This window comes from Pseudochaenichthys georgianus, chromosome 23 (assembly GCF_902827115.2).
Source record: "Pseudochaenichthys georgianus chromosome 23, fPseGeo1.2, whole genome shotgun sequence".
NCBI lineage: Eukaryota > Metazoa > Chordata > Actinopteri > Perciformes > Channichthyidae > Pseudochaenichthys > Pseudochaenichthys georgianus.
In genome coordinates this window covers 25,288,726-25,314,133 of record NC_047525.1, presented here as the reverse complement: position 1 = coordinate 25,314,133, position 25,408 = coordinate 25,288,726, and the positions used below count along the sequence as shown (strand labels likewise).

Here is a 25,408-nt window from a genome sequence, read left to right as displayed (position 1 = left end):
AGATTTAAAAACGGTGGAAAGCAGGGTTGTCGAGATAAAAGGCCATTTTAATTACATTTGAAAAATGCATTCAAACATCAATAAAGAAACATCTTTTAATTGTTCAGGCTATAATGGTAATCAAAAAGTATTTCCACAGAAGTTGAACTGTTGAATAATTAAGTTTCAGTATTTTTCCAACCCGTATCAGAGATGTTTTGTGTCAACTTCATTGAGTAGAAAGCTTTCCTCGTGATCTTAGAAATTCTCACTACTGTTTGAGTCTTGTGGACGGATCAACAGAGCCTGCGGGCAGCTCCCCCCCCCCCCCCCCCTGCTTCCACATAAACCCGATCCCACATCATATCCAGCCATGAAGCTCGCCCCTCCCTGTCTGCACTCTCAGTATAAAGCCCTCCCTCTCCTAGTCCACCTCAGAACAAAGTTTAGAACCAGTGCGAGTGAGCTTAGCCCTGACTGAGGGGAGCAGAAACCTCACATGGAGAAGGTCTATTTATTTATTTAACTCACCGTCTCCTCTTTCCTCTCGGATGTGGATTACTTGAAGCTGACTCGTCAAAGGATTAAAAAAAGGATATTGTGTTTTTTATTGAAAGCTATGGTGGCTTACGATGAACTGGGTAGCTTGGTGCCTATCAAACGGACTCTGCAAGTGATAGACTGCCAGAACCAAGCCAGCAAAGACTCCGAGGTGAGCAGCACACATGTGGTGATATGTCTACTTTTAAGATGTTTTAACACGGATGTCCTTTTTAATGGAGTCATGCTCTTGTGGCTGATTGCGAGTGAATCAGCGCCTATCCCTGTTTTTATCTCACCTATGCACACAGTGTTTTGTCCGTGTGTGTGTGTGTGTGTGTTCTTCTAAGGTGAACTTTGTGCCTAGGCTGAGGTTTGAGATACTAAAGTTAATCATTGAGTTTCGCCGCACCTACGAAAAGGTTAACACGTCGATTGACCTCTCTTAGGGGTTGTGTATTCCCTGTCGTCTTCTTAAATATGCATCCCGGCAGAGGTGGGATATGGACACAAACAGTGAAGCAGCGGGGGGTAAACTCCCAGTCTACAACTACTTTGTTTCTTTTGACCTCTGACATTAGAAAAAGCCACTTATCTGTCATGCAAATGCGGCAAAGCAGCCCGAAAGCATTCCTTAAGCTGCAGAAACAGGTGGAGAAACCAAGGTGTGCTACTTAAAAAAAAAAAAAAAAAATCACGGCTTTCGCTACTTCCTTTATCTTTTAAGGCGTGCATTGTTCCCTTTTGGATTTCAGGAAGATGTGCTTCCATTGACAGGAAACCTCTTGATAAAAGAGAAGTCAATTCAAGAAGTGAGTCCTGTTCTTCACAGAACTGCACTCTGAGTTTCCACATTGTGCTGACTTGCCGGTGACCTCGAGGCATTAGTTTGCGGTGTGACTGTTCTGGTCTCCTATCGGCTGTTATCCCAGAGTCACATCTGGCGTATTTGCTCACCAAAGGGAGAGCACTTTGGGGGGGAAACTCCTGACATTTAAAGGGTTGTAATCTCGGGTTAGAAGTTGAAACGAGTGCACCACACATGGACAATACGTTTGTCTGGAAAGTGGTTCCTCTGATAATCAAAAGCAGCCGCTCCGACCCCGGGTCTGTCTGGTTTCCTGAAGTCATCCAGACTCAGCGTAACTTTTTGGTCAAACTGCCAGGAATAGCAACTTTCCCTGTCCGTCTGCACACGGCGTCACTTTACTGCAGATAAACAAAGACCGCGCGCGACTAGTGGGCTTTTGTTATTCTGGGGCCAGTTCACAAAGCACTACTGACATCCAGGACACTGCTTTTTAAAATACTTTCTTTTGTCCACTGAGATTTAAAGGTCCCAAATCAAAACCCTGTCCCTGCACGTGGCACAGAGTCAAAGCTCCTTTTCCTGCCACTAGAGGGCTTTTGCAACAATCCTCACCGCTTTCTGTCTGCAGGCTGTGAGGCTGCATGGCCGCCGCAAACCAGACGGAGTGGATCTGTTTCCCAGCTGTGTCCGCAGAGCCGAAAAAGCCTTCAATGGCTGCTCTGTTTCCCAGATTCGCTGAGCCAAGGCAAACCCCCATTCGGCCTGAGTCAGGAGAAAACATATCGGGCCTTTTTAGCGGTGCGGTGTTCATTTCAGAGCCTTCATTCGTGTGAAGATCTGGATTGCAGGGGGTGTGATGCTAATTATGGCTGTGGCTGTCTCGCGGTGTTTTTTAGTTTTTTTTTTTTTGAAGAGGCTCTGAAATCATTACCTTCATTTCTGTGTCGGTTGTTGTTGGAGCGAGGCCAAGCACTTCTCTTCTTTCTGACAACCTCAGGGCTGGGTGGTGGTGGGGGGGTCCAGGTGTAGTGCTGCTCTCACGCGAGGCCTGTCTGAACTCGCAGCCGGTAAAAGTGCCGTGAACGCTGTGTAAACACTTCAAAAGGGGGCATTCACCGTCTGTTTATGACTACCGTGGGGGTCTTTTCTACTCTTGACACACTGTCCCTACTGCCTTTAAAGAGCTGGAGCAATAAGGAAGCACACTAAATGCTGATTGACCCCCCCCCCCTGTTTAACTTGGCTTTATTAAATGCTAAATATATATTCAGACGGATAAACAAAAAGGGAAGCATTGATAACACACTGTTTAAGTTAAGGAACAAATCCACCCTCAGGGGAGTTGTAGCTGTTGTCAGGTCGGTAGCAGAGTGTGTGTGTGTGGGGGGGGGGGGGGGGGGGGGCGGTGTTGAACAGCTGAGAGAAGGGTCTCGTGCATTCCTTGCATTCCTCCAGGCCCTCCTTCCCCTCCGTATCAGAGTCAGAAAGGCTCTTTGTGCTCGGAGTCTCTTCACATGATGGAGCCAACAGCTGCTGGATCTGCTTCTCACTTTTTCTGTCCGCCAGTCTGTCTGCCGCTGCTCGACCTCGGCTCAGGCTTCTCTCGTTTCCTCGCCCGAAAGAGAAGTCAATTATGAGGATTTATGGCTTGACTCGGTGTGTTTTATCACAAGGAAGTCACAAGGGAGCGTCTGGACTCACTGCGTAGGTCTGACAATGGCATCACTGATCGATTGGTTCAGGGTCGTTGCGTGCAGAATGATCGGAGCTTTATTGGCATGCCCATATCAAACCATAGTATACCAACTTTTACGACGACCAAATAAGAACAGTTACGATACATGTGGCACAACAGCAACAAACCGTTTCTTAGACATGGAGATATGATGGAATAGCCTGACTAAGCTGATTTTCTCTTTGTTTTCGCAGGAACCCAGCACAAAGCGTGTCCGTCCTCTCGGCAGGGTGACGTCGCTAGCCAATCTCATCTCTCCGGTGAAAACTGGGGCCGTCCGGCGCTTCGGCCAAACCATCCAGGTAAGCTCCCGTTACGTCTCGTAGAAAAAGGGAGCTCCTTGGGGCGACTAAACAACCGTGGCTTCGAATTGCAACGTGTCTGACTTCTGGGGCTTCCTGTTTCCGTTCTTCAGGCCTCTTTTCGGGGCGATGGCAAGTCGCCGGGCGTTCCCCAGAAGCCTTGCAGCAAGGCAGCGGCCCCAACACCGCCCAAAAGGAGGAACAGCATGCTGTGGTCGGAGACTCTCGACGTCCACCAGAAGGGGACTTTCTCCACCAAAGAAATCAAGCGGCAGGAGGTGAGAATCGGCACCGAGACATGAACTGTTGAGGATTAATCGGAAGTCAGAAATCCAGACGGTGGTGATCCCTCCCGTCTCGCAGACTAGCTTCACATATCCCTGCAGTATTTGTGTCAAAACAAGCCTTCCTGTGCTCATCTCCCAGTCTGTGCGGGGTTCACATTCACCTGAGAAGCTAACAAACGTCTACACACCCACTTGTCCTGCATATGTCAGACATCTTAGCCAACTGTTAGAAACTTAGCATAGCTTTAAAGAGTAAGCAGGAGAGGGAGAGACTTCAAATTGACCTCATTCAGTGGCAGCAGTGCGGTTTATCATTTAGTCCATCAGTTGCTGTAACGTAATGACATCTTGATTTATGTGTTGTGCTTAAAAACTATCTTTCTGTGCTCCTTCCTCAGGCCATATTTGAGCTGTCTCGTGGAGAACAGGACCTGATCGAGGACCTCCAGCTCGCACGCAAGGTTTGTTCTTTAACATCGCAGAGAGAGTACACATAACACAAACAGATTAAATCAAAGCCTGGCAGGCCTTCAGCTCGGCCACGCCAGCAGCTATTACAAGACGAGGACGTATTACTCCGTCTTTTCTCTTGCACGGCTCTTCACAAGCTATTATTAGCCTTTTTGGGATGTTTGTATTTGACGTGTTGGCTCTCCTCTCGTACACAGGCGTACCACGACCCGATGCTGAAGCTCTCCATTATGTCGGAGGAGGAGCTCAATCATATTTTCGGAAACCTGGACGCTTACATCCCCCTGCATGAAGATCTCCTTGTGCTCCTGTCGAAAGCCACAAAGAAGGATGGGACTGTGGGACAGATCGGACAGATTGTCGTAGACTGGGTGAGATTTCTATCAAAACAATTAACAGGACCCTTTATGAACACACAGCTAGAAATACATTTATACAATATTGTGCATTCAAAGTCAATTTAGACGGGACCGACAATATATAATTCTTTGTTACAAAACACACCTTTTCTTTGTATCATAATTACGTAATCCTGTTGCATGTAATCCATTGCCTGGTTTCCAGTGAGAAAGACAGCCTTATTAAGTGTCTCATCTTCCCTCCAGATGCCAAGGCTAAACGCCTACAAAGACTACTGCAGTAACCAGCTGGCCGCCAAGGCGCTTCTGGACCAGAAGAAGCAGGACCGGCGGGTTCAGGACTTCCTGCAGCGCTGCCTCGAGTCGCCTTTCAGCAGGAAACTGGACCTGTGGAGCTTCCTGGACATCCCTCGCTCCCGCCTGGTCAAATACCCCCTCCTGCTGAAAGAAATCCTGAGACACACTCCAGCAGAACATCCAGACGCCGCCAGCCTGGAGGAAGCGGTAAGTCAAACGCAGAGACGGAATAAGACGGGGAGAAAACAGATGGTAGAAACCAGACACAGGTGGTTGATGGTAGAAATTAATATTTGGACTCCTTGTGTTTTGTAGATCACCATCATGCAAGGTGTGCTTTCCGACATCAACATGAAGAAGGGAGAATCTGAGTGCAAGTATTACATCGACAAGTTGGAGTATCTGGACGACCGGCAGAAAGACCCTCTCATCGAAGAGTGCAAGAGCCTGCTGTGTCACGGAGAGCTGAGAAACAAGAGCGGCACGGTAAGAAAAACACTTAATTATCAAGAACATTACATCCCATATAAAGCATTTAGACTGTAACTGCTCCTAGAGTTATGAGTTTCACTTTGATCACAGCTTCCAGAAATCTTAGTAAATAGTTACGTAAAATATCCGATTTTAATTTCTCCAAACATTATTTTAGACCTTTTTTTTTTTTTTTTAAGTTTTACTTTTTTATATTCTAAAATCGATCTTAATTGAAGATTTGAGCATTTTAATTAGGCATCCCTGAAACTGATGAGATGTTGGATCGCACTTTCCAGAAATCTAAGTAAATGGCAAAATATCCTGATTTTAATTCCCCCTTGTGTTTTTGTTTTCCTTCCAGAAGCTGCACGTGTTCCTGTTCACCGAGCTGCTGGTTATGACCCGACCGGTCACCAGGAACGAACGCCAGTGTTTCCAGGTTTACCGTCAGCCACTCCCGGTGCACGATCTGGTTCTGGAGGACCTGCAGGACGGAGATGTGAGGATGGGCGGATCCTTCAGAGGCGCTTTCAGCAACGCAGACAAAGGTGAGGCTCGGATTCATTCAAGGTTTCAAGGCTTTATTGTCATTAGTACATAGCTACAGTGTAGATATGAAAATCTTAGGTCACAAGTTCCTCCAACAGTACAACACAATAAAACAGATACAATAGTTAAAAGTATAAGTAAACTAAATGTAAATTAAAATGCCGGGCAGTTAGTGGGTAAAGACTTGGGTTTTGTCAATTATAGCAGTTAGCTAACTCCATTTTCCCCCCCCCCCCCATTTTCTCCTCAGCTAAGAACATTTTCCGAGTGCGATCCCCAGACCCGAGCCAGGCGCAGTCGCACACGCTGCAAGTCAACGACATTTTCCACAAGCAGCAGTGGTTGAATTGCCTCCGCAGCGCCATCTCCGTCCACCGGCCGCTCGGCGAGCACTCGACGCCGTCACCGCCTGCGAACGTCAGCCGTTTCAAGCGCCGTCCTTCCTCAGTGTCGGCCATCGTACACATGGAGGAAGTGAACGAGAACTGCCCTCAGCGGACGACTCAATCCGCCCCCTGCTCGCCTAGCAACAGCACAACCCCCAGTCCCACGACGCCCCCTTCCTCACGATCGTCGTTGTCATCTTTGTCGACGACATCATCAACCTCGCCTCTTTCCTTAATATCCACAACGAACAAATCAAAAAAGGACAAGAAGTCTCTCTGTTCTTTAGGGAAGAGAAAAGAGACGATGGTGTGAATCGAGGAGATAAAGAAAGGACTCCTTGGTGGACATTTTGTTCTTTTTGTAAGACAACGTGGAGAAGTGTGGGACTTGTATTTATGTGTTATGTGTGCGTATTATTATTATTATTATTATTATTACAACAGTGTTCTGTGTTACTGTCCTCTTCGGCAGCTATTTACTTTACCCCTCCATCCAAGTGCATCCAAGTATTGTGGAGAAATGCACAGCTTCCACCAGTTAAAAAAAAAAAAGGGAAGCAAACACACACATTTCACACATGTATCTGTGTGTCTTGAGTGTGTTGATTTCTTGAAGATAGAGGTGGTGCATTCAATCGTGTTTACTATTAATTTGATATTTAAACATTATTTTAGACCTTTTCGGGGGGGCTAATGAAAGTTTTACATTTTTATATTCTAAAATCTATTGTAGTATTTTTTTAGGTATCATAAAACAGCACTGTTTTAGCTTTTTAGGTGAAGTTAATTGAAGATTTGAGAATGTTAATTAGGCGTCCCTGAAAATGGTGAGATGTACTACACAAAGATATACAAATTATCTGTTAAATTCTGATTTTAGATTAATCAGATGACATGTCTTATTTTTATACATTCCTTTAATGACAGATGTTTAAAACCTGGACACTTATTTTTATTTGTATGCATATACTGCCATCAGAGGCATTTATTTAAATCCAGAGACAGATGCAGTCGCTGTTTGAACAAATATCACAATGAAAAATAGTGGTAGCAAATCATCTTTATGTCAAATCATGTCGGGAAGAGATGACGAGTTTTGTTTTGAAACAAAATTTTGAACTGAGCCATGTTGGTTTTCAAAAAGCTGACTTTTCAAAATGAAACAGATCACTTTTGAGTGTACAGTAGCAATTTGCATGGAGATTTATTTGTGAACACTACAGTAGCAGGATGTATTTACCTGTCCTAGGAAATGGACAGATTATAAGTAAAAGACTGGTTAGAAATGGAAATAAGAAAAGGTTGTTGAAGGCTGAAGAGTAAAGAGAACAGATGGATAAAAGAAGACTGAAATAGATGGACAGGGCAAGATATTAAACTTGTTGAAGTGATATCTTGCCCAGAAGGATAAAGGTGGTTAAAATACCACGAGTGAAGTTGGAAAAAAGTATGTAGGGGAAGGAGGAGAAAAGAGAAGGTTTTTGGACATGTGCATAATATGAGAAGAAGAGTAAAAGAAAAGGGCAACTCGCTTTGCTACGAACTGTATGTATTTAAAGAACAATAAAGATCTGTGTAAGATTTGCAACTGAACTTCTGGTTTCATGTCTTTATGTTTTTGCCTCAATTACTGATTTTAAAAAAGGTGATTTCTTTTCACATGAGCATTGAAACTAGTCTGACGTCTTGAGCTAAATCCTGAGCCATTAGCCGTTTAGCTTAGCTTAGCAAAACAACTGAGCAGATCACACACATCATGTTCATACCAGAACCTGTAAAGCTCACTAATCTAAAGGTATTATGTCATTTGTTTACTAAGTTTAAAGCCAATTAGTGGATTTAGCTGGAGTCATTGCTTGTTTATCCTTTTACGTTTTGGATTAGCTCGTAAACTAGCTGTTTCCTTGCTAATCGTTAGCATGAAAACTAGCAGCCATTTGTTTTAGCTTAAATTAAATTGACAGGCTCAATTTGAATGCCTAACTAAATGAAGAGATGCTTGAAACGCAAATAAGTGTTAATGTTTTTGCCTCAATTACTTATTTAAAAAAGGTTATTTATTTTTACATGAACATTAAAACTAGTCTGACGTCTTGCGCTAAATCCTGAGCCATTAGCCGTTTAGCTTAGCTTAGCAAAACGAATGAGCAGAGAGAACCTGCTTCGTCTAAAAGTAATTCATGCACATACTAGCACCTGTAAAGCTCACTAATCTAAAAGGTATTATGTCAGTTTAAAGACAAGTAGTGGATCGTCTCTGCTTGTTAATACTTTTAAGTGTTGGATTAGCTCGTAAGCTAGCTGTTTCCCTGCTTTCGGTCATTAGCATGAAAACTGGCATTCATTTATTTTAGCTCAAATTAAATTAAAAGGCTCACGGTTTTTCATGCTAAACTAAATGAAGAGTTACCTGACACTCTCAGCCAGAAAGCAAATAAGTGTTAATGTTTTTGCCTCAATTACTTATTTAAAAAGGGTTCTTTCTTTTTACATGAACATTGAAACTAGTCTGACGTCTTGAGCTCAATCCTGAGCCATTAGCCGTTTAGCTTAGCTTAGCAAAACGAATGAGCAGAGAGAACCTGCTTTGTCTAAAAGTAATTCATGCACATACCTGTAAAGCTCACTAATCTAAAGGTATTATGTCATTTGTTTACTGAAGTTTAAAGACAAGTAGTGGATCGTCTCTGCTTGTTAATACTTTTAAGTTTTGGATTAGCTCGTAAACTAGCTGTTTCCCTGCTTTCGGTCATTAGCATGAAAAAAAGCTCACGGTTTTTCATGCTAAACTAAATGAAGAGTTACCTGACACTCTCAGCCAGAAAGCAAATATTATAAGTGTTTCCCAAAATGTTCCTAAAAAGGAGATACCCCTTGATTTATGACCGTGCTTAAAGTTCTCCTAACTAAACAGTATGTTGGTGCCAAGAGAAACATTTCCAAAACAGGATTTTGTTTTTCAACCAGATACACAGCATCTTTATTAAAAGAAAAGCTCCACTTTGTCAGGTCTGTGATTTTCATTTGGATGACCTGGCAAACGGTCCAAAAGAGCCTCTTAAATGTTTTAGTTACAGATTGAATGATTTAAAACGGGAATGTAATGTGTAGCTGTGATGATTATAGCAGGCCTTAGCAAAGTGATCACTTGGAAGAAAGTAAAGTCAGACAGCTTCATTTTAGCCATGGGCTTTTGAAGTGTGTTCGAACTCGGCAGATTTCCATCCCTTTTATTTTGTCTCTTGGCTCTCGAGACTGCCTCAGTTATCATTCCCCAAACATTTGCTCATGCTCTCCGCACACTCATTTACTTTAATGGACGTTGAACATGTACCAGTGATATTGTAGGTGAAGTTGGAGCTGCTGAGTGAAGCAGCTCCACCACATATTTTCTTTAATTTATCATAATGAAGTTAATGTGTATTGCACAATGTGATGGATGCAGGATAATGACTTAATCATTTCCAACATATCAAGTCTTTCAAGTATTAAAATGCATCAGTTTATTTTACAAATAAGGCTTAATCTTTCTTGTGTTATCCCTAATTTGTTATCAATTATGGAGAAACTGTACTCATCAATGTATACACAACATTTTACACTATGTCATTTATTTATATATTTATCGACTTTTCGTGCCCTATGTCGTTTTTGGGGGGATTTTTTTCAACATATTATACTTTTTTGTTTCTTGTGTAAAATACTACAGCATGACACTCTCCAGAAACATCCCTCTCAGCAGTTCATCGATTGAAGATCTTTGGGAGGGATTACTGACGGACACAGACAGCTGAGCCTCCGTCAAAAACACATCCTTCGACACCCATTTGTCTCCCACCACCAAAACTAAAATCTCCAAAAACAAACCTTGACAGCCCTCGAGTCATTATGAAGCATCAGATAAAGGAAGCAGAAACTTCCCTTACTGATCTGACACTTTCACCGTAACCATAATGTGGAAGTGACCTAATTCTGGGGGCTTGCCAATGTGACAACGAGCTGAGGTGGCAGGATTCACTTGTGTTCATTTTAAGGAATAAAGTATATTTCTCAAGTATGCTGTGTTCACTGCTTTGGATTTTCCAAATGACAAATCAACACCAAATCGAGGTCAGCATTTGTCATGAAGGCCAAACTGTTTTATTTCAGTCTCTCAGTCGGTCACATGACTCCTTTGGGCCAAAAAAGACGTTCCCACACACTTCAACTTGAAAAGAGACGTTTGTAAATCAGCAGATTGTTTAAAGTAATAGTGTGAGCAGCTTGAACAGCCTTTTTAAATCACTAGGTCCTTGGAAAAGGTAGAAATAGCCGAATCCAGAGTTATTTTTAAAGGAAACCCTTGTTTTCTTGCTCTAAGGAAGCAGAAGATTAACATCTTCATGTTTAATCAATTATGCAAGATAGACCTAAGCATGTAGTTCATTTTATCTGGAAAACAGTTATTTTATTTGACTGATAACGACATCAATATCTTTAGTTCTAAAACTCATGAACTTCTTATGGTAAAAGGTGGTTTGAAAATGCTTAAAGTATCGATGTGCAGGGATTTTATAGTTTAATTCTTTCCATCATTTTTATAGTAATCTGTCCTGTTAAAAGAAGGGGATAATTTCGCTGGTTAAAACTGCTTTGCCAGCGAAGGCTATGACAGACTAAGTGGGTGACATACAAGGACTATTGTAACTAAAATGGTCGGTAAAACAGCTGGAGAAAAGCAACCTCTGCAACATATTTAAATGAGCACAACGACAAACAACCGCTTGTTGTAGAGGCTCTGTTGGACACGTGGGCAATGAATTCATTCACTCACGGCTCATGCATGATAAAAAGGCCACACATCCCCCACACAAAGTGGAGATCATATAAAGAGGGATTGTCTATGAAAACAAGAGCTAGCTTACTTTGTTTGCAATTGTACTGTGCAATCGGCACTTTAATGTGAAATTATACATTTAAAAAAAGCCCCAACATGTCATTTTTATAAAATTCTTTTTCTGATTCTGATTACAAGATGTGTTGTTTCTCCTTATCTTCTAAGGCAGGGGTGTCAAACTCAAGGCCCGGGGGCCAAGTCCGGCCCGCCACTTCATTTGATGTGGCCCACAAGAGCTTGCAAAGAATATAATCAGTTTATTATAAGGTTACATGCCACTTTACAGGAGAACGTTGCCCATAAACTACATGTCCCACAATGCATCTGACATTTTTCTCAGAATTTGATTTTTTTTTTAATATGCCTTTTTTCTTAGAATTTGCCTTTTTCTCAGAATTACAAAATGTTACTTTTTAAAAAAAATGTTTCTTATTTTTAAAAAGTCACGTTTTCCCCCAAAATCTCACACATTTTTTTTTTATCCAGAATTTGGCTTTTCTTTTAAAATCATTTTGTGACATTCTCACTGAAGAGACTTGCAATTATTTGCCCTAGACTTCTGTTTTCAGACGTAGTTAATTATGAAGCGTTTAGCTTATCCGATAATAATCCAAAGCAGAGGCAGTAATGTCAAATAATATATTATTTTATATATATTAATATTTATATATGTATTTTTATATAGTCTTAAAGTTACAACCGGCCCTTTGAGTGCAACCATGCTGATGTGGCCCGCGATGAAATTGAGTTTGACCCCCCTGTTCTAAGGTTTCTGTTTCACATCCTTTTCTTAATCAGTCAGATGCTAGGAGGCACTGGAAACTCCCTGGATACGAAACTTAAGGATCAGTTTACCAAATTAACACCCACTAACAAAACGTGAAATCTGACCAGTGATAGCGCTCGGGGGCATCTTCAGAAGACTGGAGGTCAAACCGGTTCACAGCACTCCTCCGTCAAAACCTGGACTCCATGTTTATGTCAAAATACACTCGGTTGTGCTCGTCGTGACAGATCGGCAGCTTGTTCAGTCATCACTCACGCACCGTCGAAAGGAGCTGTCGGCTCAATGTGCTTTCCTCTCTGACAAATATCACTTTGTCTCGTGGATTTCCTTTTGCCTCAGGTGACGACATGTGAGTGTGGGAAAGAGGATTCCTTAATGGCTCACTAACATAGTTTCTAAATGAGGATTTTCTCTCCGAGATGTCTTACACGAAACAAAAGCAGGTTTTTATCTCATAAACCGCAGTGTTGTGAATACTATGTTTTTCAATAGGGCCTCACAGGGGAAGCTATGTTAGCAGTATGTCTGTATAAGTAACTGCATCACAATGACTCGTTTTCAGCTTTGCTACTAGACAATGCGAATGTGATGTTTTCCCCTGAGGCTAACGAGTGAAGAAAGCTCCACATCAAAACCAAAGACAAACATCAGCTAACCTAGCCGTTGTGTGCAATGAGCCTATTAAAGGACACTGGAAACAAGTGTGTGATGTTCAGTAAAATAGCATCCTCCATGATATTGCTTTCTGTCAGCCTTTCTTTCATTTCCTCCTAGAGGCCCGGGGCTTTGCGGGCTAAACACTGACCGCTAACTCTGAGCTAACTGGAGTTTTGCTTGGATGTCAGTAATGCCAACGTTTTCCCAAGTCTTTGTGAGTGAGTAATCTCTCTTTATGTTATGATGTTGGCTAAGTAAAGCGCTTCAGGAAACACCACTGCCAAGAGTTGTATAATACCTCCCAAACAAAGGGTAATATAGCACCTTAAAACCTGCCTGTTTCCATGAGTGAGAGCAGTTACATCTGGAAGGAATGCTTTCATTTGATTTCTCTTCAACAGGAATCTGCTCCACGTTCACTCACAGTCTAAAATAGTGCCCTGGCATCCTCTGCGCTTGCCTCACCACACTGACTCACCCCTTCAGGTATTGAATACTCTTCGGGTGAGCGCTTTGTTTTAAAGTATGTCACCGGGTTGTTTACTGTTCTCTTAAAAGAGATTAGCGGAGCAAACCAAACTCTCTGGTCCAGATGAAACCAGAGAACCTCAGATTATCTCCGATCGGACTGAGCGTGTGTTACTCTGCTTTCTGACTGGCACCACAACCCATAAAAGGTCCTGCAATTGTCCGCGTCTGCATCAGGAGCCACACTTCATTTCCCACGTGAGACGACTTCCTGGCTGCGTGCTTTGGTAGAGTTGGATATCAATACATATTCTCCTGTGGGAATTACAGCAGCAACATTCCCAGGTAATAGCTTCGGTTATGAAAGTCCTCCATGCCACGCCATTACGACCACATTCCTTGGAAATAGTTGGACCCTTCTCCGTTAAGTACAGGGATACCATGATACCTTTAATATTCAGATAGCGTGATCACACTCAACGTAATTACAGGTTCCCGTTTGCAGCATGTTGGCAGGACCTGCCTCCTGACTCACCGAGGGGAGAACAGACATTTACCTCACCGAGATATTATGTCAGAACGTGCGTGTGTCTGTGTTTATACTGCATATAAAAGCAGGATTTGCAAAGTGATTTGTGAGTGTTTCGAGTGACATCAGCATATTCTACTTAAACATTGTTTTGATCCGATACAAAGCGTTCTCATTGTGCCGAAGCTTACAGTACTATACTGTAGGACTGTAATGATTTGGCTTCACTTTGTAAATCTTTTACGATTTCATTGTTTGATACACATTTATTTGAGTTTCCTTTGTGCAGATTCCAAACATCACATGCGCTTATAAGGGTTTACATTCAGGTTTTAGGCTTTTAGATGACGTTACGTACTCCGAATGTGGCTGTATAATAAGTTTAAATCGTGAAATCACTGATATAAATCATATTGCATCGAAACAAGGCAGTTGAGAAGACTGTAAAGACCTAAAACATAAGCGAACAAGCTGAGGAAAGCAGAACAAGAGGTTTATATCAGGAGTCAGACAGAAGGGGATCCAGTGTTTCAAACCTACCATCTGTCACGCTTTTTAAAAACACAATTCCACAGTCAAAACACACAGAGGAACAAGTGGAAAAGCTGGAGTTGAATTAACAGATGCATGCGTGATATCGAGTCTCAAGACCACACAGATCTGCGTCTGAACGACGACAGGATGAGATCTGGAAGATTGTTTCGCCCCAGAGGCAGTTCCTCCGAGCTGTGTGGTCCCCCTCCCAAGGAAAGACTGAGATCTATAATCAAAGCAGAGGCCGATCATCATAATTACGAGAGACGTTCAGCACGGATCCCTCTGCCTGATCTCGCCCCGCTGCGTCCAACGGGTGTTAGAAGTTCAGGGAGAGGGGACGGAGGGTAAACTTGAGACGGAGGGATTGGTGTCGAGTGAAATCCTGCCCTCCAGGTTTCATGTTGCCTTTGTTGCTTCAACACCTCCCTTATCCCCTTCCTCCTCCTAACTCCAGAGGACTCATGCAGGGCAGAAAGGTCAGAGCGCAGAGGATGTAATATCGAACCGCTGAAATGTCTTTAAGCCATACTGACGCGTTAATCCTCCTCATGGTTTGCGTTAGGAAACAGTAACTCAAACTAAAGACTTTAAGTGGGGAAAACCATTTGTGGACATAACATTTCATGAGAAAACAACGACCTACCGCGCCGGCAGTGGACCGCTGTGAACCGTCTACGAACTGGGGTCGGTCGCTTTCAAACATCGATGAAGACGTGGGGCTTGGCGGACAGTGCGGCATGCGAGTGCGGTGACTCTGAGCAGACCGCTGTCCATATAATCACCATCTGCCCCTGATATAGACCGCCCTCGGACGCCAGCCTCTTCGACCTCGGACCAGAGATGCGGCATGGCTACACGACACCGAGTTGGACCTCTGACGTTATACGAAAGAGAAAACAACATAGGGCTGGAGAGCTGATAGGACATAGGACATAGGATAAGACAGTTTCTTTGTCGGTTAACCAAGACATCACAGAGCCAGGCGAAACAAAGCAGAAAACCAATACCGAAAGTCTCTCTCTAAATACTTTCAACATCAGGACTCTGACAAAGACTGAGAGAAAAAGCAGAACAAGACGAATCACAAGAACAACAACACACAGGTGGAGAGAGAAGAGCAACCAGGGGATCACAATCAGGTAAATAAAACCAAAACGGATTATACTGTGTCGAAATATGAGAACAAACAACCAGAGGAATGACTTTTAAGTAGTTAATAATAGTCAGACGAATATAGTTGTATTCTCATCCATTTCCAACACACATCCTAATCAGCGGCCGCAGACCCCGTTAGCATGTAAAGGTCTGGAAAGAGAAACATGGAAAATGCGTTGGAGGCCAGCCCGTCCCACTCCTCACTTCATAACAGAGTTCCTGTCAGACAAAACCGCGCAGCGCCAGAGAAGCAGGAACATTGTTGTGCTGTAATCCCATGATCCTCTGCTCTCCACCCACAGCTCATGCTAACACGGTGTGGACATGGACTCAATAAGAGCCTGCGAGGACAATGTGAAGGCCAGCCTCGAAACACTGTCAAAATAAAAAGCACTGGAGACAGTATCTTTACACGTCACAATAAAACGAACAGAAACTGGTAAAAAAAAGCGAAGCAATACGATACAAATACTTACATTATACACGAAAAGGATGCTTGTTGACGGGCATTTTTCATTTGACTAAAATAGACATAGCAGCTGACTACGACGCAATAAATGAAACAGTCGGATAGTGTTCTTAACATTCATATAGTCAGTAAAAATAAAGATCACAGAGGTGTTTATGCAGACATCAAACCACAGGTATTCCCCCTCCTTCCTCCCTGCTCTTCCTCCCAAGTTAAACGAGGTGACTGGGAGTGTGTACACTCTTTCTAGACGGCGACATCAAAGCGAACCTGACTTTAAAGTAATGATGCACTGATCCTCCATTAAACCTGGCGACATGATGTCCTTACCGACCCCATAGCAGGTATAAATAACCCTCTCGGTGTGTCGGCACCAAGGGACGGACATGTTGGATATGTCAGAGTCACTTGGGGACAAACGAGAATTCTTGGGAATGCCATTAAAGTACACATGCCAGTGTTATGGCTGCTTCTTCATTGACGTTCACAGCATATGCTTGGACAACTGCAGGGCTAAAGCTGGGCAGAAAGCAAGCAGAACATATTCAGCAGAACCGATTATGCTAACGTACTTTGCGGGTAAAAGTAATATGGTAAAATAATTCATTTCCCATCATGTCTTGAATTGAATAACATAGCCGTTTTAATTCCCAGCTATTCAAGACTTTTGTCACCCTCTGTCTGAAACCAAAGCTCTGTTGTGATTGGTCAACTGCTTAGAGATGTCCCGCCCCTTATCCCGTACAATGTGTTGGAGCGCTAGCCAATAGAGTGTTACATAGTGATGTCCCTATGTTCGGAACTTTTGGATTTTAGCCTTTGCAGACCATTTGCACAAACCTATAGAACACACGACTACAGGAAAGAGAAACCCCCACAAATCATAATAGGACGCCTTTAAACTGCCTTGTTAACGGGAGACTTGATGAATACTTTCATCTGCAGTCAAACCGAGGAATGTGTTTCAATTGTGAGGCGTAGTTCAGTTCAGAAATGCAGCATCTTAAAAGGAATCTGTGGGAAGCCAATCCAACTCTGACAAAAGAGCCCATTTGGAAAGGTGTATCATTTCCAAATGGGCTCTTTGGTGTATCATTTCAGGTGGCACTGATCCTGACCTAACAAGAAATACAATGTCAACTATGTTCAGTCATTGTAGTTCTTCTCAAACGCACTTTCAGGCTGTACAGTCAAGGATTTCCGAGCAGCGTGGGAAACCCTGCTGAAGGCTGTGACCAAATGCCTGAAATTCAGATGCGAAATACCACCTGTCATTGTGTCGCTTGTGAAAGCACTGATTGGAAAACGATGGGTGACACTGAACCCCCCCTCTCATACCAGAGCTCCACCTTGAATGCGAGTTATTTCCTCAGCAGTGAGAACATCACATTCGTCAGGGCGTGGAGAGAGTGAAGCTACAAACTGGGAGTAATTACGCTTCAGTTCGGATTTGCATAACATATTCACTGCTGCGTGTTGACTCGAGCATGTCGAGGCATGAAAGAACCACTGCATTAAAAGACATTAGGGATGCCTGGTGGTTATTATTTTTTTGTTTAACCACACAACCCAGGCGTGTCCTTAAAGGTGGGGTAGGTAAGTTTGAGAAACCGGCTCGAGATCGCTAGAATTTGAAAATACACAACCGGAGAAAATCTGCTACTTCCTTATAGAGCCCCTCCTCCAACACACACATGACCAATGAGGGCACGAGATAACTTTGTGCCCCGGTGGAAGGCTGACAGGCAGGTAGGCCAGTATTACGGCTTCTACAGATGACATTTTTTAATGGATTTCTTGTCAAAGCACTTCAGATATTCATTGCTATCGGGATGTTAAGAGCATTCCATGGAATATAACAAACAGTGTATCTCGAGCCGGTTTCTGAAACGTACCTACCCCACCTTTAAGCAACACATTCACCTGGACAACAAAATGTGTGCAACAGATGCAGAAAGATTGGTTTCATAACACATACGCATCGCACCGCAGGGGGTGAAGTCATACTGTTTGTTTGGAGAAGGGTTTTGAGAGGATAATGTAGGGAAATATATGTGATCATGTGAAAGTCGTTATTGAATGATTGATTAATACGACAAAACCACCCCACATTTTTCTTGATGGAGGAGGTTTTTAGTGACAACTTTCCTCACCTGCTCTAATGAACCAGATTGAAAGTTAAATTGCTCCAGGGCTTTAAATGCTATATATATTCTTGGTGAAACGTGTCTTAGCATGCAGTGTGAAAAGCAACAGCTGATTTTGTCTTTCTGACCTCACCTGAGTCGAGGGTCTCATGCGTGTCAGGCTCCTGCTGCCTTACACCTGGATCTCCTTCACCATGCACGCCATGTTATTTTAATCCATTACTCATCACCGGTGCTTGATTACTCACACCTTCGCTCTCTTTCCTGCCGGCTGCCGTCAGGAGAAGCAGATCCCTGTCAAGTTTTCTTACCTGCAGCGATGCAGATTCGCCACACTTGGTCAATAAAAGGTTTGAATAGAGATGCGTGTTGGGACAGTTTGAGGAGCCTCTGGGGATGGAAGTCAGAGTGCGATTTGTTGTTAAACAGCCTTAATGACAACATCCAAGCTATTGTAAGCTATGTCAAAATGTAGCATTTATCTTTGAAATGTTGTACTTTAACTTTTATCATGGTCATGTATAGTGCTTTCTTGCATACACTATAAAAAGATAAGGAAAAAGTCATTTAGACCTTGAATATATCATTCAAGTCAGTAGCATCTCGCTCCATTTACGGTTGCAATAACAGCTAACATCTCAAATCTAACAGAGTCTCACGGCATTTCGTGTTATATTAACGAAATGTATTTAATCTATTGATTCGTGTTCACCAACACGATTTTCACATTTTTTTCGTGTGACACAGAACGCTTTTAAAAGCAATGTATTTCTATTGGTAGTATGTTTCGTGCCCGCACCACGTCTTTGTGTCCGGTCGGGTCTTGGAAGACCGGAAGCTGTGTGGTTCATAAAAACATTTTCTTACTCAATATCTTACCCTAACCCTATCCCTTTTATTTTAAATAGTATAATGTCGGAGTTTTTTTGCCGTCCGCGAGGAAAATAAATGGCTCGGAGCCTCAGAATACTGAAATCTGTATTTTTAAAATCTTTTTTTCCTTCTAATTTGTTATTATTTGGTGCAGGCACGAAACATGCTATAGAAATACACTGCTTCTAAAATCGTTCTGTGTCAGAATACTGAAATCTGTATTTTTTTGAATACATTTTCCTTCTAATTTGTTATTATTTACATTGCTTTTAAAATCGTTCTGTGTGACACGAAAAAAATGGGGAAATCGTGTTGGTGAACATGAATCAATAGATTAAATGTCATGACTATAACACGAAATGCTATGAGACTGTGTTGCGTAACCTACAGCTAACAGCTTACATCTAACAGACAGCTAACATCTAACAGCTAACAATTAACATTTAATAGCTAACATCTAACAGCTAACAATTAACATTTAATAGCTAACATCTAACAGCTAACATCTAACAGACAGCTCATAGCTAACAGCTTACATCTAACATATAGCTAACAGCTAACAATTAACATCTAACATCTAACATCTAACATCTAACATCTAACATCTAACATCTAACATCTAACATCTAACATCTAACACATCTAACAGACAGCTCATAGCTAACAGCTAACAGCTAACAGACAGCTAATAGCTGACATCTAATATCTAACAGCTAACAGACATCTAACAGCTAACAGCTAACAGACAGCTAATAGCTAACATCTAACATCTAACATCTAACATCTAACATCTAACATCTAACATCTAACATCTAACATCTAACATCTAACATCCAACATCTAACATCTAACATCTAACATCCAACATCTAACATCTAACATCTAACATCTAACATCTAACATCCAACATCTAACATCTAACATCTAACAAACATCTAACATCTAACATCTAACATCTAACATCTAACACATCTAAAAGACAGCTCATAGCTAACATCTTACATCTAACAGACAGCTAACAGCTAACAGACAGCTAATAGCTGACATCTAACATCTAACAGCTAACATCTAACATCTAACATCCAACATCTAATAGCTAACATCTAACAGCTAACATCTAACACATCTAACAGACATCTAACAGATATAACACCTAACTTTAAAATCCATTGCTGTGGATGAAAGCTTTTTGAGTAGTGTGACTGCTGCCCGAACAAATGATTTATTCGGGCTCAATACCAGTCAGTTACAAAAGGCCTTGCTCAGCCCCAATTCTAATCTATGAGGCAACGGGACATCCCCAATGAGAATTAAATGTATTCTACACACTTTACTGCAGAGGCATTCCCATACAAATACACACAATAGGAGTCGATGCAAAGATTTGAGTGTAAACAACAAAAGCACAGAAGTTGTTGGTGATCAGTCAGGGCCTGAGCTGTCAATCAAACACACTGCACTCACACAGCTAACACCTGAAAAGGATCCTGCATGAGTGGGAGCACGTTTCCACAATGAGGAGTGTTTGTTTTCGTGCAGTCTGACACACCTTTAGGGCCATTACACACCCAAGGAGAATAATGGTGCACCTAACCTCACCCTGAATGGCAGGTACACCACGGGGCCAGCATAAAGAACATACAGGTGTGATCTTAAGCCCTCTAAAGACAAGGTTTACCTATTCTTCATTGCAATGAGGTTACCCAAGTTGAAGTGCATGCTCACATAACATGATGATTTTCAGCATGTGTAACGATGACCGTATTTACTATCGTAGTGTTTTGGGTTAGCATGCCAACATTAGCTTATTAGCAATAAATCAAATGGCTGACGAGGGTGTAATCATGTGTTGCTGTTATTAGGTCATAAACCAAAGTGAACTTTAGATTTGATGATGTCGATTGGTTTGTATTCCTCTTGAGGCTATCCATGTGTACACAATACAACGTTGTTGTTATTATTATACATGGTTAGGAATTGTTTCTCAGGTTTCTTTCCAATCAGATCAAATCTTTAAAATAATTTTTGAAATGAGTTCTGATTTCACGTTGATGTCTGCCTCAAACAAATAACTACTTTCTGTCATGTTGAACATCTCTGCCCGAGGGCGATGTTCCTGCTTGCTTCTGTTCCTGCAGAGGCTCACATCACAGAGAAGTTCAAAGACTGTGTGAGGAGGAACCGACTCCTCCACACCTGGCTCAGGTTGTGTTTTGGATTCGAAGCCGCTTTTTGTGTCGCTGGACGTTTGTGGGACAGGTTTGAACAACGTGGCCTTTGTCTTCCAGCCGATACCTCATCTTCTCTGAAGTGACAGAACAGGTGACGAGTTAAGTAGTAGGAAGAGAGAAAAAAAGCCTTAGATTAACTTGACAGATAAAGAGCCACCCTGTGGGGCAACAGATGTATCTAACTGATGAGCAAAATGTTTGAAAAGGGAGAAGAAAGCGACTTCAAAGACATGAAATTACTCTAAAATGGAGCATTCATGTCATTATTTCACATCTGGGATTTTGAGAGTTCTACAGTACATGGTACAAGTGTTTGCCCATCGCTTTGAAGTCAAAACGGTTCCACCAATTTCTAATCTGCTCAAAGATTGTAGTGAATTAACCTACCATAATAATAATAAAAATAATAATAATAATACAAAATTCGATTTGTAAAGCACCTTTCATTGCTAACAGCAACCCCAAGGTGCTACAGGAGGCATAATAAAAAGAAACAAAATAAACAAAAGTTTACTTAAAGGTGGGGTAGGTAATTTTGGAGAAACCAGCTCGAGTGCAACCGGAAAAAATCTGCCACTTCCTTACACAGCCCCTCCCCCAACACACACGAGGCAGGTAGGCCATCCAGTTACTTTAGCCGGGCCGGCACAGATGATTGGTCGTGTTTTTTACAGCGCTACGGCTTCCACAGATTACATTTTTTCTATGGATTTTTTGTCAAAGCACTTCAGATATTCATTGCTATCGGGATGTTAAGAGCATTCCATGGAATATAACAAAAAGTGCCGGTTTCTCAAACTTACCTACCCCACCTTTAAAGGCTTTTTTTTAAAAGAAAGGTTTTTAGGCCTTTCCTGAAGGCGTCAGTGGTCTGGGAGTCCTCAGGTGGTCTGGGAGGGAATTCCACAGGTGAGGAGGAGCAGCTGCACAGAAAGCCCGATCCCCCATTGTGCGGAGTTTGGTCCTCGGGGGGCGAAGCCGATGAGGAGGTTTCGTGTGGAGGTTTGTGATGTGAGAAGTTCCTTCAGGTATGGAGTGGCGTTCCCGTGGATGCACTGATGGCTCAGTAGTGCGATCTTGTATTCGATCCTGAATGAGACAGCAAGCCAGTGGAGGGAGTGAAGGACGGGTGTGATGTGGTTGTATTTTCTCAGAAGTCGAGTCAGAGAGTCCGATGGTGTGTTCGAGACGCTGAAGGAGGACAGTGTCGAATGCTGCAGTCAGATCCAGGAGGATGAGGAGAGATGGGGATCCAGTGTCAGCCGCCATCAGCAGGTCGTTTGTGACCCTGACCAGAGCGGTTTCTGCGCTGTGGGCGGAACGGAAACCCGACTGGAAAGAGGCCGTTTAGGTGTAGATGGTCCTGAAGCCGGGCGGCAACTACTTTTACCAGCACCTTGGCTAGAACTGGGAGGTTGGAGATGGGCCTGTAGTCGGCGAGGACATCTGGGTTTTTTGAGAAGGGGTCTGATGACGGCGGGTTTAAGAGCCGATGGAACACGACTAACCTAACATAATAACATGTTAGCATCATCTCTGGCCGCAACCATTTCCTAAAAAGACAGCTTCAATTGTTTCCATGAAATCAGAGAAAAGAGGTTCCATCTTTTAACAAGGTCTCTTCTGTGCAGCAGTAAATAATAAAATGAAATCATAGATCAAATGAACGTTAAAGGGTCTTAATCCTATCATTGTCAGTGATTTTAATTGTATGTTTAAAGTCTGCTTCTTGTCTTAAATAGTTGTCCTTCTTGATGTGGTAAATGGAGCATTGTTCAAACCTGATCTGACAGTAAGTGTTTGCATAATATTGATTACCCTGTCTAATCATATCAAGCTGAAATGGATAGTTTCCTAAGCTGTCACACAGTGTTAATTTGACTCACTTTGAAGGCTGTGACTTCATTGTGCTGCTACAGTACCAGCTGAGGATTAAGAAATGATTGACAGCTGATAGCGTTAGAGGTGAGCTCGTCAGATAGATCAAAGTCTCACAGACAGAGATCGATTTATGGTTGTTTTCAAGTCGGACTTTGAAACGGAAATGGATCTATCATGTGCTCCATGCGGGGTTAAACTGAACCCATTATGTAATTAAGTTATAGGACTATCCCTGTTGAACAACAACAACAACAACACGTTGATGCTGTTATCATAGCAGTATGTGTGGTAAAGTATGGAGACATGTCCAAGTAGAGACACTAAATACTGATATACACCTGAACATCAGCAGGAAAGGACTCTTTAAAGTAGAGACACTACATACTGATATACACCTGAACATCAGCAGGAGAGGACTCTTTAAAGTAGAGACACTACATACTGATATACACCTGAACATCAGCAGGAGAGGACTCTTTAAAGTAGAGATACTACATACTGATATACACCTGAACATCAGCAGGAGAGGACTCTTTAAAGTAGAGACACTACATACTGATATACACCTGAACATCAGCAGGAGAGGACTCTTTAAAGTAGAGACACTACATGCTGATATACACCTGAACATCAGCAGGAGAGGACTCTTTAAAGTAGAGACACTACACACTGATATACACCTGAACATCAGCAGGAGAGGACTCTTTAAAGTAGAGACACTACATACTGATATACACCTGAACATCAGCAGGAGAGGACTCTTTAAAGTAGAGACGCTACATACTGATATACACCTGAACATCAGCAGGAGAGGACTCTTTAAAGTAGAGACACTACATGCTGATAGACACCTGAACATCAGCAGGAGAGGACTCTTTAAAGTAGAGACACTACATACTGATATACACCTGAACATCAGCAGGAGAGGACTCTTTAAAGTAGAGACACTACATACTGATATACACCTGAACATCAGCAGGAGAGGACTCTTTAAAGTAGAGACACTACATACTGATATACACCTGAACATCAGCAGGAGAGGACTCTTTAAAGTAGAGACACTACATACTGATATACACCTGAACATCAGCAGGAGAGGACTCTTTAAAGTAGAGACACTACATACTGATATACACCTGAACATCAGCAGGAGAGGACTCTTTAAAGTAGAGACACTACATACTGATATACACCTGAACATCAGCAGGAGAGGACTCTTTAAAGTAGAGACACTACATACTGATATACACCTGAACATCAGCAGGAGAGGACTCTTTAAAGTAGAGACACTACATACTGATATACACCTGAACATCAGCAGGAGAGGACTCTTTAAAGTAGAGACACTACATACTGATATACACCTGAACATCAGCAGGAGAGGACTCTTTAAAGTAGAGACACTACATACTGATATACACCTGAACATCAGCAGGAGAGGACTCTTTAAAGTAGAGACACTACATACTGATAGACACCTGGAAATGAGCAGAATATGTCTTGAAATGCTGACTTTTCAGACTTTTGGTTGCTTTGCATTTGTTGAAAATGTTTAGGGAGCAAGTCTGGAATAATCCTATGCCGTCTCCACGTGGAATCTAACTTTACAAATTGTCTGGGCAGTTAGTTCCTTATTTTTCAGGGTCAAGTCACAAAGACGCCTCAGTCCTTACATACTCAATCAGATATCTCTACATCCTAAGTGGCCCAAAATGTCACAAGCCATTACCAGGAAAGCATAATGCAAACATTAAGTCAGGAGACCTGGTTTTAAGTTGGCAGACATCGATGGAAACATTGAAAGCTGCGAGTTCCTCATCAGTAATAATGACAGTGACCTCTGGAGTGCACGAAACAACATAATGAGCTCATTAATAAGCTGTCCAGAGGTACACGCTACTTTCACAGGAGCCTGGAGGATGCTTATAAAGCTAGGAAGAGGAAAGCAGCAATGAAAGGTTAAGAATTGTATTTCTCTGCCCGCAGATCGCTGAGATACACACCATGCTGTTTTTCATTAAGTGCTCGTTAGATGAAGTCATGGCTGATGGATGTTATTATCTTTAATTATCAGAAGGTAGTCATTGTTCATTTCCTCTCGGCTTTACAGCAGACACTTGGCAGCACTGCTCTGATTTTGTTTATGGAGGAGTGTTGTGGAAAAAGGACCCCCCCCCCCGGCCCCTCTTTACGGGGAGACCTTTGCTGGAGACTCGAACATTTACATAATCAGTTGGTTCTTTGGAGTCAGAGAGGGACTTCTGATGGATTCCTCGTGCTGAGTGGGAGGGATACTATCTGAAAGATGGGTCAACTTTTAGAGAATTAAAGGGTCCATCCTTAATTGTCTGAAAATATTAGGGATAGGTAAAAATGCATCTAGCTGTCTAACATACTTTATATCAGACCATGCAGTTTTATACATGTCCGGCAGAGGCTCAGGCAGTAGGGGCTTGGACTGTGAGCCGTAGGGTCGCCGGTCCCCGACCACACCTAAAATATGGGGTGTTTCTCAATGTCGAGTACGCTTGCTTGGTAGCACATGTCTTCCGAGTCACTTGCTTCAGAAGCGAGGCAAGAATCCTTCCTGGCGTTCGGAAAACGAAGA

The 25,408-nt window shown here is 42.4% G+C and overlaps 1 protein-coding gene across 3 annotated transcripts in view; it reads left to right on the top strand.

Moving 5' to 3' along the window:
- Nucleotides 1-7,783, top strand: part of net1 (neuroepithelial cell transforming 1) — a 66,937-nt gene extending 59,154 nt beyond the window's left edge. For 2 of the 3 annotated variants that reach the window (XM_034074753.1, XM_034074752.2), the window contains exons 4-11: nt 3,260-3,367; nt 3,481-3,645; nt 4,053-4,115; nt 4,323-4,496; nt 4,731-4,988; nt 5,097-5,267; nt 5,617-5,803; nt 6,055-7,783. In XM_034074753.1, coding sequence (XP_033930644.1) covers nt 3,260-3,367; nt 3,481-3,645; nt 4,053-4,115; nt 4,323-4,496; nt 4,731-4,988; nt 5,097-5,267; nt 5,617-5,803; nt 6,055-6,503 — 1,575 coding nt within the window. In that variant the 3' untranslated portion in view covers nt 6,504-7,783. Of the gene's footprint in view, nt 1-433; nt 692-3,259; nt 3,368-3,480; nt 3,646-4,052; nt 4,116-4,322; nt 4,497-4,730; nt 4,989-5,096; nt 5,268-5,616; nt 5,804-6,054 lie in introns of those variants that run through there. The other variant, XM_034074754.2, reaches the window with a different exon arrangement.
- The last annotated feature ends 17,625 nt before the right edge of the window (nt 7,784-25,408 follow it).